Source organism: Taudactylus pleione, unplaced genomic scaffold (assembly GCF_031769625.1).
Source record: "Taudactylus pleione unplaced genomic scaffold, aTauple2 ptg000109l, whole genome shotgun sequence".
Lineage (NCBI taxonomy): Eukaryota > Metazoa > Chordata > Amphibia > Anura > Myobatrachidae > Taudactylus > Taudactylus pleione.
Genome location: NW_028284511.1, coordinates 3,757,245 through 3,771,032, shown reverse-complemented (window position 1 = coordinate 3,771,032; position 13,788 = coordinate 3,757,245). Strand labels below are relative to the sequence as shown.

Below are 13,788 nucleotides of genomic sequence, written 5' to 3'. Positions count from 1 at the left end.
GGGAAAAACATTGACCACTGACAATGTGGTCAGTGGTCAATGACTACTAGGTGGCAGTGATTACTAGGTGGCAGTTCACAAGTGATAAATTAGTGAGTGCTAAACTAAAAGCCACTCAGCTCCTAACTGTCATGTTACAGGCTGTGTTTGAAAAATGACAGGAGCTGATTGGTTGGCAGTTTTTCAATCTCCAATTTATCACTTTCCAGTTATTAGTACATCTGCCCCGTGTATACACTTTCTTATACTCTAGGTTCACTAGTCACATTTATTGTTGTATGTGAAGAGGTGACTATAAGCAAAGAAATATTAGGGCGGCATTGACCATGCTAAGTCATACTTGCCAACTCTCCCTCATTGTCAGGGAGACTCCCTGAAATAGTAGCAATCTCCCTATCTTCCTGAAGAGGCTAGAAATCTCCGTCATTTCATCCTTACCCCCATTATGAAGCTGTTACATTAAAAAACAGAGATATATACATTCAAATGGGATCATTAGTGTCATTTCCTTGCATTGGTTATTATAAGGCCCAATGATCCCTATAAATTTCTGAAAAGTATTAGTGTGTTTTCATCAACAAACAGATCTTACTAACTGCTTTTGGGCTGGTTTACATTTGGATGTAAGTCAGGTTTAGGACACGCCTCTCAGATGTAGCAGTACATGCCCAATGTAACACGCGTTCATAGGTGTTGCTTTCACAATCTCCCTGAAATGATTTTTCAAAAGTAGGCAAGTATGTGCTAAGTCAGTCGGAACTCTTACAGTAGAAGAGCTTGCACTCAGCACTCTCATCTCACACATTACTATTCACTACATATACTGTATATTTCCACTGTGCAAGATTTGAGGATTAGTGATTTTAGTCAAATTAGCTGAGTAAAGAGTACCACCTACTGTATATAGATTTATTGCACTCCTATGGAACACACAATGGCTGCACCCTCTTGTATCAGTGCTCAGTGACAGGTAAGTAATAAGATTATTATTTACAACATTCACTAACTGTGACTGTTTTACTAATTGTCAATCTGAGGAATGAGACAAACATTACACTGGGATATACTGTACATTAAGTGGGGCCATTATAATTTAAGTGTATCAGAACTAAAGATATACTGGTACTTGATTTCTGAAATCTGAACACACCTGAATTTAGGGGTTCTGAGTAGAGCTGGATCAAGGTTTGGATTCATTTTTGTCGAACCCTTGTTGAACAGAGTCCCGGTTCACATCTGTTGCCTGTTCAGATCTCGGGTTAAATAAACGAACTTGAGTTTAGGATCCAGACATTTTAGCTGTTTCTACCGATTTATTAAAACCAAAAGAGTTGAGGGTGGTTTTACAAAACCAAAAAACACAAAGATGAATCCAGATCCAAAACTAAAACACAGGGGTCAGTGCACATCTCTAATTAGAACACTGATATTAATTATCTTATTGAGAAGACCCTACATATTTTTGAATGCTATACTACTGATCTAATAAAGTATATCTATTATCTAATAGTCCATATTAAAAACCACATTTCTGGACCACCCGTATGGGGGACAGGATGACCTTACTTAATTTCCTGATTATCGTGCGCAGGACCCATTCTGCAGAACTGGTCCTGCGTAGTTGCACTCAAGCCCTTGAATGCCTCTGCATGATTGATAGGCAGAAGCATTTAAAGCATGGGGTCGGCCGTCATTTCCGGAAATGGGGGGGTGTACTCCCCTTTTTTTGGGAGTGGCTAGCCCAGGATCTGCATGGCTCAGTGCAGTTTTCTGGGCTCGCAAGCTGGCCAGATTGTCGCAATGATGATCCTAGCCTGCAACCTCCGTCGCAGTGCTGGGATTGCAAGGGCAGCAGGGGGTATCAAACTCCACCTGCTGCATTTGCATTATTGCAAGGATCACAATTGCAAAGCTGCTTGCGTGTAGCAATGCCAGGGGTGCAAAAACACAGGGCCACTGAGGTGGAGTGGGTACCAATTACCCAGGCCCGTGCTTGTTGGAGGGACCTGGGTCTGATGCCGTCCCTCCTGTTACCTGTCAGCAGCAGCCTCAATCCCCAGCCCAGCTCGGTACGGTTTGGATTTTCCCACCAAGTTCGGATATTTCCTGCCAAAAATCAGGTCTCAGAAAGAGGCAAAACATCATCTTTCATGGACAAAAGTCTATGAAAGAAGATGATTCTCCATGAAAGAGAATGTTTTGCTTCTTTCCGAGACCTGAACTTTGGCAGGAAATATCCGAACTTGGCAGGAAAATCCAAACTGAGCCGAGCCTGCACATCTATAATTTTGATACACACTGCCCAGTTGCTGCCCAGAAATGAAAGAATCAGCATGCACGCACCTACAGTACTGGCGACTACTTACACATCGTACGGCACATGGCTCACCAGGCTATGCAATTCAGACATATGTTAAGTAGGCTCAAAAAATGAAGTTCCATCTGTTTTCACAAAAGCATCCAAATCAAATCCAAGCCCTTAGAGCCTACATCCTTGAATTGGATCCACAAATATGTCTCTAACAGGTTACAACACATAAAAGCTGAATTGTTCATTTATTTCTCAAATCAATTAAAAGTAATTATTATTGTCCTGGAAACTCAATAAAGATAGTTTACATAACAAACAAATGTCCCAATTGGATTCTTTCTGAGATCACTCTGACATCTAAATGCAAATAGATGGAGTATGGCATGAATTCATCTCTCCTTGTCATACCACCTAGATGATAAAATGAGGCAGAAAGAATTGCCTGCATGGAAAACAATATGTATATCATTGCCCATAGGCAGAATTATACACATCTCTGCTGACACACCATTCTTGTTCATACAATTAGGTTGTTACCCATCATCAGTGATCAATAGAACTATGCACCTGCATATTTATTTATGGGTTTTTTGCACAAAGTACTCTGGAAAGCCCACAATACCATCTACATATCCTCACTGAATTTAGCCTACAGTATGTGAGAACACATTCATGAAGCCAACTTATGCACCTTCAGTTGCAGGAGGAGATGCCACTAAAATGTGTACAATGCTACATCCTCTGTACTAGCGTGTACTTGTGCAATGCAAAACATGGAGGTAACACTCCACAAATGAACTTACATTCAGCACATTATAAGCTCATATGTGACCAGCTCTGGAACATATTCATTTACCTGGAAATTGATTATTATTCCCTAATGTCACACAACATATAAAATGTAAAACTTTGTATCTTTGCTTGATAAAACATGATATTTCATCTTTAAATAATGGAAGTTTTCTTATTTTCAATACAGTTTTCTCAGAATAATGTGTATATTACTATGTTTAAACCTTGTACAAACAAAATAAAATTGAAATCCCCTGTTTCATTCTTACGTGTAGTTGGTGTGGACTCTGTTGTAGTAGTTGAAGTTTTTGGAGTAGTTGTTATCTCAGGAGTAGTTGTAACCTCAGTAACCGTGGCTGTTGGGGATGTAGTCACAGATGTTGTACTCTCAGTAGTAGTGGTTGTGGTCTTAGTAGTGGTAGGAGCAGATGTCTCTGGAGTAGTTGTTGTTACCTCAGGAGTAGTTGTTGTCATCGTAGTAACTGTGATTGTTGGTGTAGTTGTTGTGGTGGTTTCAGAGGTTGTAGATAAGCAGTGAGCTGGGAGTGGGAGACAGCAGTACACCCTTATCTCATAGTTGTAACACAAAGGTATGAACCCATCTTGGTCTTTGTTATTACAGATGAGCCCATAGGAGACATCACATGTCACTTTCTGCCCCAGGTCCTCCAGTGATGTATTCAAGAATTTCTGTGCTCTGCAGGAAATGTTCTCTGGCTTCTCACACAAATCTTGGCCAGCATTCTTGATGTTCTCATAGGTCTCATAATCTCCTCCATTGGGTTCATTTTTAGGATAACTCACATCAAACCACTTTGACCATGAGCAGTCAGGCACACAGTCAGGTGCTGAAAAAAATATAAATACATTAGATATATTTGCTGTTTATATCTGTGAAATTGTATCCACCAACTGATTTGTAGTGTTTATTTTTTAGATGAAAATGTTGACTAAAAGTCATTGGCTACATATTTGTTGAGGACTGAATTACAACAGTAACAAAAATACAAACATTTTAATAATGAAAATTATGACAATCTGTGTTCAGTTTTAATTATGCAACTAAAACTAAATTTAAAATCCTTGTCAAAATATTATTCTGGGAGTTGCCCAGCGAAATGCGTCAGTGTGGAGCACCCTCACTCTGTTGGGACATATTGGAACACATTTCATCGCAAAACTAATGCTTTGTGACCTGAACCAGACACGTGGACTTTGTTCTTTATCTTTAAAGTGGATAACGGTTGAACTGAACGTACACAAATCTCCAAGATATTCCTCATCTTTACCACTTCAAGGAGTCTGCTAGAGCGAGATTGTTGTTCCGCTCATCTACAAGGACCTTTAACATCGTGAGTTGGTATGAGACTATACATTCTAACTGGATTTACAACTAAGCCTATAACACTTGTTGTTCATTATTAAGGAGTCACATAGGAACAGGACAGTTCCATCATTTATCAAGCCCATTGAACATTTCTATTCATAGTTAAGGTGCACAATGTCAAATGTTTGTAGAAATTGCTATATATGTGTTAAGACTGCATATAGTTGATTCTGCATTTTAATCCACTAGAAAATAAATTATTTACTAATTGTTCATAATACACTTCATCTGGTTGTGCTTTGTTAGATAGATAGATCACCCTCGCTATTAGCGCTGTTCATCTGTTAGCCATTTGTCATAAAATGAACGCTGGTTTCTAACAAACGTAGGGGCATATTCAATTAGACGTAGAAAACCATTTTACGTGGAAAAGTATTGTGGATGATGTCATTTTGCCAGGCAAAAATGTTTCCACGTATTCAATACCAAAGACTTTTTGCGTAAGCGGAAAGTCAATGCAATGGAATAGGCAAAAAAGATATGCCTATGAAAGCAGGCGGAAATAAGTGCAGATTTGCGAGTCTGGGTGCAAAGGTGGGGAAACCACTCTGCACACTTGGGACAGCCCCCCAAAGGTTAACTGCGTCAAAAAAATCCTAAAAAAAATTATAAAAATGTCTTTTGGGGGTTCTGCAAGTATGGGGGTGGTATTTTTTTGATTGTAGGTGCTTGCTGAAGGTGCATATTTTATGATTTTTAAAACTATACTTTTGTGAATTTTAACCATGCTTGCACCCATTTTCATGTACCCCAAATTTGCTGGGACTAGTTATTTTCTTGGAAAAAAACTACTAAATGCTATTCTTCACCACTTGTGCAAATGCGCAAATAAGAGCGCATTTGGAACAGGCACAGCAGAGGGTATACAACCGCAATGCTCGCTTACGCAACTTTGCTCCTGGGGACAGAGTGTTGGTGTTGGTTCCCACAGTAGAAAGTAAACTTTTGGCTAAATGGCAAGGACCCTTTGAAAAAAGTGGGGTAGGTCAATTATAAAGTTTACCAAATGGGGTAATTGCAGTCCCACTGACTGACCTTAGCAAAGGCAAACAGAAAGTCATGGTGGAATGGGGTCCTGAAGCAGAGAAGGCATTCCAGGAGTTAAAAATAGTGTTATGTAGCCAACCAGTTCTGATGACCCCTGATTTTGATAGAGAGTGTGTTGTACAAATCGATGCATCAGATGTAGGCATCGAAGCGGTCCTTTCCCAAAGCAATGAGGGTGAAGAACACCCAATTTTCTTCTTAAGCCGGAAATTAAATGTATATGAAAAACTATGCTACGGTCGAGAAAGAAGCATTGGCCATAAAGTGGGCATTAGAGACTCTCAGGTACTACTTGGTGGGAAGAAAGTTCAGATTGATCACTGACCATGCCCCTTTGAAGTCGATGTCAGAAAACAAGGACAGTAATGCGACAATAACTAGATGGTTCTTGGCATTACAAACCTTTAAATTTACAGTAGAACACAGGCCAGGAAGCCAGCTGGCCAATGCAGATGCTTTGTCATTTGTCCATTGCTTGGGGGCTGCAGTTGTTCCGCCCCACAGGTCGAAACAAAGGGGGGGATATGTGATAGAAGCACTAGAGAAGTGTGGAATGGCTTCTATGTATGTCCTAGGTTTCTGTCATATGTGTTCTGAAACCCCCAGGAGAAGTCTGTTTGGGAAAAACAGACTAGAATGTCAGCTTTAGAGAAAAAACGGTTTGGGTCCTGGGAGCGTGGATGTGAGGAGAGGGAGGGCTCCATCCACAGGTCACTCCAGGTTTTGGGCCTTTCAGCCTGGTAACAGGCTCATTAGGGCTTGCAGCTGGAAATGGCTAATATAAGCTGGGTTTGTTTGTGTGGAGAGCAGGTGGCCTAGCCTGTTCAGAGACACTTGGTGATAATCCTTGTAAGTACCGTGCACGTGTTTTGTTGATGGTGAGGGCAATAGGCCCTACCATTATTATAGAGAGGGAATCTGCTGTGTATCTAGTGCCCAGCTGGGCTAGAACTTATGTTTATGTTTTGTTTATGTTTATATTCATTTGGCACAATAAAGACTGGTGCCGACCAGTTTGTACGAGAACCCCTGACTTGTATCCTGTTTCTATGGCTGCTGTGTGTGTAGAGGGGGAACTCATCTACCCCAGGAGAGGGACCCCTATCTTGACTGTGTCCCAATATATATAGAATATAGTCATGCCCTTATATTAAGGCTGAAGCAAATAAACATAATTCTCCCATAGGGTTTTTCTGAGAGGGGGCTTGGTGTTTGAGGGGCTACACCTCAAAATTATTGGACATACTTTAGCATGGACGCGTAGAGTCATCGCTCTGTGCTGTGTGCCAAATTTCAGGGCTAAAAAACAAAAAAAAGAGATTCGAACTAATCTAAGGTTGAAAATGATGGTGTTTTTTTTCCACTTCCTGTTTGCTCAGAACTGCCACTCTTTAGCTTTGGTATATGAGGTTTTTTTGGGAAGGCATAACTCAGGATAGAGGACGATTTAAGACTTGGGGTAGTGGAGCCCATAGAAACCAATCAGATTCTACCTAATATTTATCTAGCACATTCTAGTTTATAATAGCTGGAATTTGGGCCTTTTTAGGTAAATGTTTTTGGGAAATTTACAGGTTTTTTTTTATCAATTAACCGAATTTTATTCCATTTTAGAGATAGGAATTTCAGTTTGTTGTGCATGTCAAGTAGCCGCATGCATGGCGTGTACTCAGAGTTGCTTCACTAGACAGTCTCAATATAGCAGACTTCTTCCCACTTCCAGTCTTTATTCTATAACAGCAGGGGAATTACCTATTCACATGACATACAGTTGGCCACGGCCAGCTGTTAGGAAATTAGCATAGGCGGTGGGTGCCACTTCAGAGACTTGAACGGAAGCAGGGAATTCATAAGTGCTGTGCTGCAGCTTCAAAAAGCTTTTACTTACGAATACCCAGGTGGTAACCTATTGGATCTGTTCTCCTGGCTTTCTCCCTTCCCTCATTTCTGGGGCCTCTTTCCTACGGATTGTTCCTGTGTAACTCTGAAGGTAAGCCCTGGTGTGTGCCGCTCATGCACCTGCGGGCACTCAATCTTTGTTCAGGGTCCTTCAGCAAGTGAAGCTGCTCCTTCAGCACCTGGGTGCCTGGTGCAGGTGGGGTGTGCATCATGTGATGTGCCTCCAGCACCTGGGTGCCCAGGGGAGCCAGGTGCAAGCATCACACCCTGTACAAGCCAAGAGCATCATTTGTAGTTGACAAAACCACACAGCACTGCTCTGCTACAGTCAAGATGCTAGCATGTGAGGACATTTTCCATAGCCACCTATACAGCCGCTCTGCTATAATATACCCAGCAGCATCTGCAGTGCTGCTAGGAAAGAACAGTATGCATTACAGTGCGCGAAGACTCCACTGCGATCTTGACTGCGATCACAGTGACTATGCAGACCCATCACAGAGTGATTGACAGGAAGTGCCGTTTGGGGGGAGTGAGGGGGGGTTGGTAAAAAACAGGTGTGCCAGTGCATTTGAACACCGATACAGGGACGTGCATAAATTAGCCACTGCAATGCTATACGCAGCTTGAGCTTTTATTGCGTGCGATGAGGTTAGCAATTTCTGAGTAAGGTCAGACCTTGTGGAAGTGTGCCTGAGGATGCGATTGTACTCGATGTTACCGATGGTTTTACAGACTTGCTAAGTATTACAGATGTGTGTAAGGTAAAGGGGGCGTCCTTATGTTAGGGTGCAACGGTACTGCAATTGTAATGATTAGTAGATCTTTGCAGTGAGACTCTGTGCATAAACGCTATTTCGATCGCAATAGGGATCCTTACTTAATCTGGCCCATTATCTGCAGCCACCTATACATATCAGGAACCCAGCGGCTCCTAACATCAACCACAGGTGATCTGCTATAAAAAGTGCTTCTAGGAAAGAACAGTCACAAGAGACCCACTCCTGGTATGTATTTGTAAGGAGTGTACCTCAGTACAAGGCCTTGTGCATGGAGGACCCACTGTGTATGGATCACAATCCCCTCTTCTCTGGTTAGTTACCTGCCTTCTACCAAGCCTGCACCAGTAGCACTTATGGTGCAGAAGCATGGCATGCTGTACTGAGTGATGGCTGAGTGTGAGCTGCAGCAGCTCCACTAAGCAGAATTCCACTTGCCCACCCCCTGTGCTCCCTATATGATAGTTTCCGGTTGAGACTGTACAATTACTACAGCTGTTGGACCCAGCTGAGTCCCCAGAAGCCTGCCATGCTTGAGGACCCTTGGAAAAATCTGAGCAGATATGGCAGGTGACCACCCACTGTGCACTGGTACCACCAGTCCAATGGATAAAGTTACGGCAGCACTGCCAGATCCCCCCAGAGTGACCGAACATATACAAACAAAAAGAAAAAAGTAGGTATAATGGGTACACACTAACTCTTCTAAAACACATCATTATTAAATATATTATATAAAAATAGCAGCAAATATATTAAAATGGATAATACCCTGACGGATCAATAGCGACATGCGCTTTGGTATGTAGCTGTGTGCTTGTCAACTTCTATAAAAGTATTCATATGCATTCATATGTATTTTTACAGTGTGTTAGTTAGGATTGCAGAGATTGGGGTAACCTGAGAGAAGATAGTAATAGATGACTTGTGTATTCTGCATACCTCTTTGTGCAATGTTTAAATCGAATTGAGTGTCTTTGATTCACCCGGTTGTGACATGGAACAGCTCACTGATATTCAGCAGCGGCTGTATTCACTCCTATTCACAGGAGGCATATACAGCAGTTCCCTATGTCCAAATATTGACTAAGATTACTGTATGTAGCACGTAGTGACTGCACAGAGTGATATACAGTAGCACTGACTGCTGACAATCAATCTCAGCACATACATACAAACACACTCCAGTGTGTTTATAATTAGCAATTTTTACTACAGTGTCATTGTAAAATATTTATAATATTCTACTATTTAGGAGCAGCTGCACAAATGGGAAAAACATTGACCACTGACAATGTGGTCAGTGGTCAATGACTACTAGGTGGCAGTGATTACTAGGTGGCAGTTCACAAGTGATAAATTAGTGAGTGCTAAACTAAAAGCCACTCAGCTCCTAACTGTCATGTTACAGGCTGTGTTTGAAAAATGACAGGAGCTGATTGGTTGGCAGTTTTTCAATCTCCAATTTATCACTTTCCAGTTATTAGTACATCTGCCCCGTGTATACACTTTCTTATACTCTAGGTTCACTAGTCACATTTATTGTTGTATGTGAAGAGGTGACTATAAGCAAAGAAATATTAGGGCGGCATTGACCATGCTAAGTCATACTTGCCAACTCTCCCTCATTGTCAGGGAGACTCCCTGAAATAGTAGCAATCTCCCTATCTTCCTGAAGAGGCTAGAAATCTCCGTCATTTCATCCTTACCCCCATTATGAAGCTGTTACATTAAAAAACAGAGATATATACATTCAAATGGGATCATTAGTGTCATTTCCTTGCATTGGTTATTATAAGGCCCAATGATCCCTATAAATTTCTGAAAAGTATTAGTGTGTTTTCATCAACAAACAGATCTTACTAACTGCTTTTGGGCTGGTTTACATTTGGATGTAAGTCAGGTTTAGGACACGCCTCTCAGATGTAGCAGTACATGCCCAATGTAACACGCGTTCATAGGTGTTGCTTTCACAATCTCCCTGAAATGATTTTTCAAAAGTAGGCAAGTATGTGCTAAGTCAGTCGGAACTCTTACAGTAGAAGAGCTTGCACTCAGCACTCTCATCTCACACATTACTATTCACTACATATACTGTATATTTCCACTGTGCAAGATTTGAGGATTAGTGATTTTAGTCAAATTAGCTGAGTAAAGAGTACCACCTACTGTATATAGATTTATTGCACTCCTATGGAACACACAATGGCTGCACCCTCTTGTATCAGTGCTCAGTGACAGGTAAGTAATAAGATTATTATTTACAACATTCACTAACTGTGACTGTTTTACTAATTGTCAATCTGAGGAATGAGACAAACATTACACTGGGATATACTGTACATTAAGTGGGGCCATTATAATTTAAGTGTATCAGAACTAAAGATATACTGGTACTTGATTTCTGAAATCTGAACACACCTGAATTTAGGGGCTCTGAGTAGAGCTGGATCAAGGTTTGGATTCATTTTTGTCGAACCCTTGTTGAACAGAGTCCCGGTTCACATCTGTTGCCTGTTCAGATCTCGGGTTAAATAAACGAACTTGAGTTTAGGATCCAGACATTTTAGCTGTTTCTACCGATTTATTAAAACCAAAAGAGTTGAGGGTGGTTTTACAAAACCAAAAAACACAAAGATGAATCCAGATCCAAAACTAAAACACAGGGGTCAGTGCACATCTCTAATTAGAACACTGATATTAATTATCTTATTGAGAAGACCCTACATATTTTTGAATGCTATACTACTGATCTAATAAAGTATATCTATTATCTAATAGTCCATATTAAAAACCACATTTCTGGACCACCCGTATGGGGGACAGGATGACCTTACTTAATTTCCTGATTATCGTGCGCAGGACCCATTCTGCAGAACTGGTCCTGCGTAGTTGCACTCAAGCCCTTGAATGCCTCTGCATGATTGATAGGCAGAAGCATTTAAAGCATGGGGTCGGCCGTCATTTCCGGAAATGGGGGGGTGTACTCCCCTTTTTTTGGGAGTGGCTAGCCCAGGATCTGCATGGCTCAGTGCAGTTTTCTGGGCTCGCAAGCTGGCCAGATTGTCGCAATGATGATCCTAGCCTGCAACCTCCGTCGCAGTGCTGGGATTGCAAGGGCAGCAGGGGGTATCAAACTCCACCTGCTGCATTTGCATTATTGCAAGGATCACAATTGCAAAGCTGCTTGCGTGTAGCAATGCCAGGGGTGCAAAAACACAGGGCCACTGAGGTGGAGTGGGTACCAATTACCCAGGCCCGTGCTTGTTGGAGGGACCTGGGTCTGATGCCGTCCCTCCTGTTACCTGTCAGCAGCAGCCTCAATCCCCAGCCCAGCTCGGTACGGTTCGGATTTTCCCACCAAGTTCGGATATTTCCTGCCAAAAATCAGGTCTCAGAAAGAGGCAAAACATCATCTTTCATGGACAAAAGTCTATGAAAGAAGATGATTCTCCATGAAAGAGAATGTTTTGCTTCTTTCCGAGACCTGAACTTTGGCAGGAAATATCCGAACTTGGCAGGAAAATCCAAACTGAGCCGAGCCTGCACATCTATAATTTTGATACACACTGCCCAGTTGCTGCCCAGAAATGAAAGAATCAGCATGCACGCACCTACAGTACTGGCGACTACTTACACATCGTACGGCACATGGCTCACCAGGCTATGCAATTCAGACATATGTTAAGTAGGCTCAAAAAATGAAGTTCCATCTGTTTTCACAAAAGCATCCAAATCAAATCCAAGCCCTTAGAGCCTACATCCTTGAATTGGATCCACAAATATGTCTCTAACAGGTTACAACACATAAAAGCTGAATTGTTCATTTATTTCTCAAATCAATTAAAAGTAATTATTATTGTCCTGGAAACTCAATAAAGATAGTTTACATAACAAACAAATGTCCCAATTGGATTCTTTCTGAGATCACTCTGACATCTAAATGCAAATAGATGGAGTATGGCATGAATTCATCTCTCCTTGTCATACCACCTAGATGATAAAATGAGGCAGAAAGAATTGCCTGCATGGAAAACAATATGTATATCATTGCCCATAGGCAGAATTATACACATCTCTGCTGACACACCATTCTTGTTCATACAATTAGGTTGTTACCCATCATCAGTGATCAATAGAACTATGCACCTGCATATTTATTTATGGGTTTTTTGCACAAAGTACTCTGGAAAGCCCACAATACCATCTACATATCCTCACTGAATTTAGCCTACAGTATGTGAGAACACATTCATGAAGCCAACTTATGCACCTTCAGTTGCAGGAGGAGATGCCACTAAAATGTGTACAATGCTACATCCTCTGTACTAGCGTGTACTTGTGCAATGCAAAACATGGAGGTAACACTCCACAAATGAACTTACATTCAGCACATTATAAGCTCATATGTGACCAGCTCTGGAACATATTCATTTACCTGGAAATTGATTATTATTCCCTAATGTCACACAACATATAAAATGTAAAACTTTGTATCTTTGCTTGATAAAACATGATATTTCATCTTTAAATAATGGAAGTTTTCTTATTTTCAATACAGTTTTCTCAGAATAATGTGTATATTACTATGTTTAAACCTTGTACAAACAAAATAAAATTGAAATCCCCTGTTTCATTCTTACGTGTAGTTGGTGTGGACTCTGTTGTAGTAGTTGAAGTTTTTGGAGTAGTTGTTATCTCAGGAGTAGTTGTAACCTCAGTAACCGTGGCTGTTGGGGATGTAGTCACAGATGTTGTACTCTCAGTAGTAGTGGTTGTGGTCTTAGTAGTGGTAGGAGCAGATGTCTCTGGAGTAGTTGTTGTTACCTCAGGAGTAGTTGTTGTCATCGTAGTAACTGTGATTGTTGGTGTAGTTGTTGTGGTGGTTTCAGAGGTTGTAGATAAGCAGTGAGCTGGGAGTGGGAGACAGCAGTACACCCTTATCTCATAGTTGTAACACAAAGGTATGAACCCATCTTGGTCTTTGTTATTACAGATGAGCCCATAGGAGACATCACATGTCACTTTCTGCCCCAGGTCCTCCAGTGATGTATTCAAGAATTTCTGTGCTCTGCAGGAAATGTTCTCTGGCTTCTCACACAAATCTTGGCCAGCATTCTTGATGTTCTCATAGGTCTCATAATCTCCTCCATTGGGTTCATTTTTAGGATAACTCACATCAAACCACTTTGACCATGAGCAGTCAGGCACACAGTCAGGTGCTGAAAAAAATATAAATACATTAGATATATTTGCTGTTTATATCTGTGAAATTGTATCCACCAACTGATTTGTAGTGTTTATTTTTTAGATGAAAATGTTGACTAAAAGTCATTGGCTACATATTTGTTGAGGACTGAATTACAACAGTAACAAAAATACAAACATTTTAATAATGAAAATTATGACAATCTGTGTTCAGTTTTAATTATGCAACTAAAACTAAATTTAAAATCCTTGTCAAAATATTATTCTGGGAGTTGCCCAGCGAAATGCGTCAGTGTGGAGCACCCTCACTCTGTTGGGACATATTGGAACACATTTCATCGCAAAACTAATGCTTTGTGACCTGA

General features: G+C 41.0%; 1 protein-coding gene across 1 annotated transcript in view; it reads right to left on the bottom strand.

Annotated features, from left to right (window-relative positions):
- Window positions 1-13,338, bottom strand: part of LOC148525218 (uncharacterized) — a 241,905-nt gene extending 228,567 nt beyond the window's left edge. The window contains exons 1-2 of the mRNA XM_088471028.1: window positions 12,859-13,338; window positions 3,373-3,951 (exon numbers count right to left, since the gene is read on the bottom strand). Of these exons, the coding sequence (XP_088327154.1) occupies window positions 3,373-3,951; window positions 12,859-13,063 (784 nt within the window). The 5' untranslated portion in view covers window positions 13,064-13,338. The remainder of the gene's footprint in view (window positions 1-3,372; window positions 3,952-12,858) is intronic.
- Window positions 13,339-13,788: the final 450 nt, after the last annotated feature.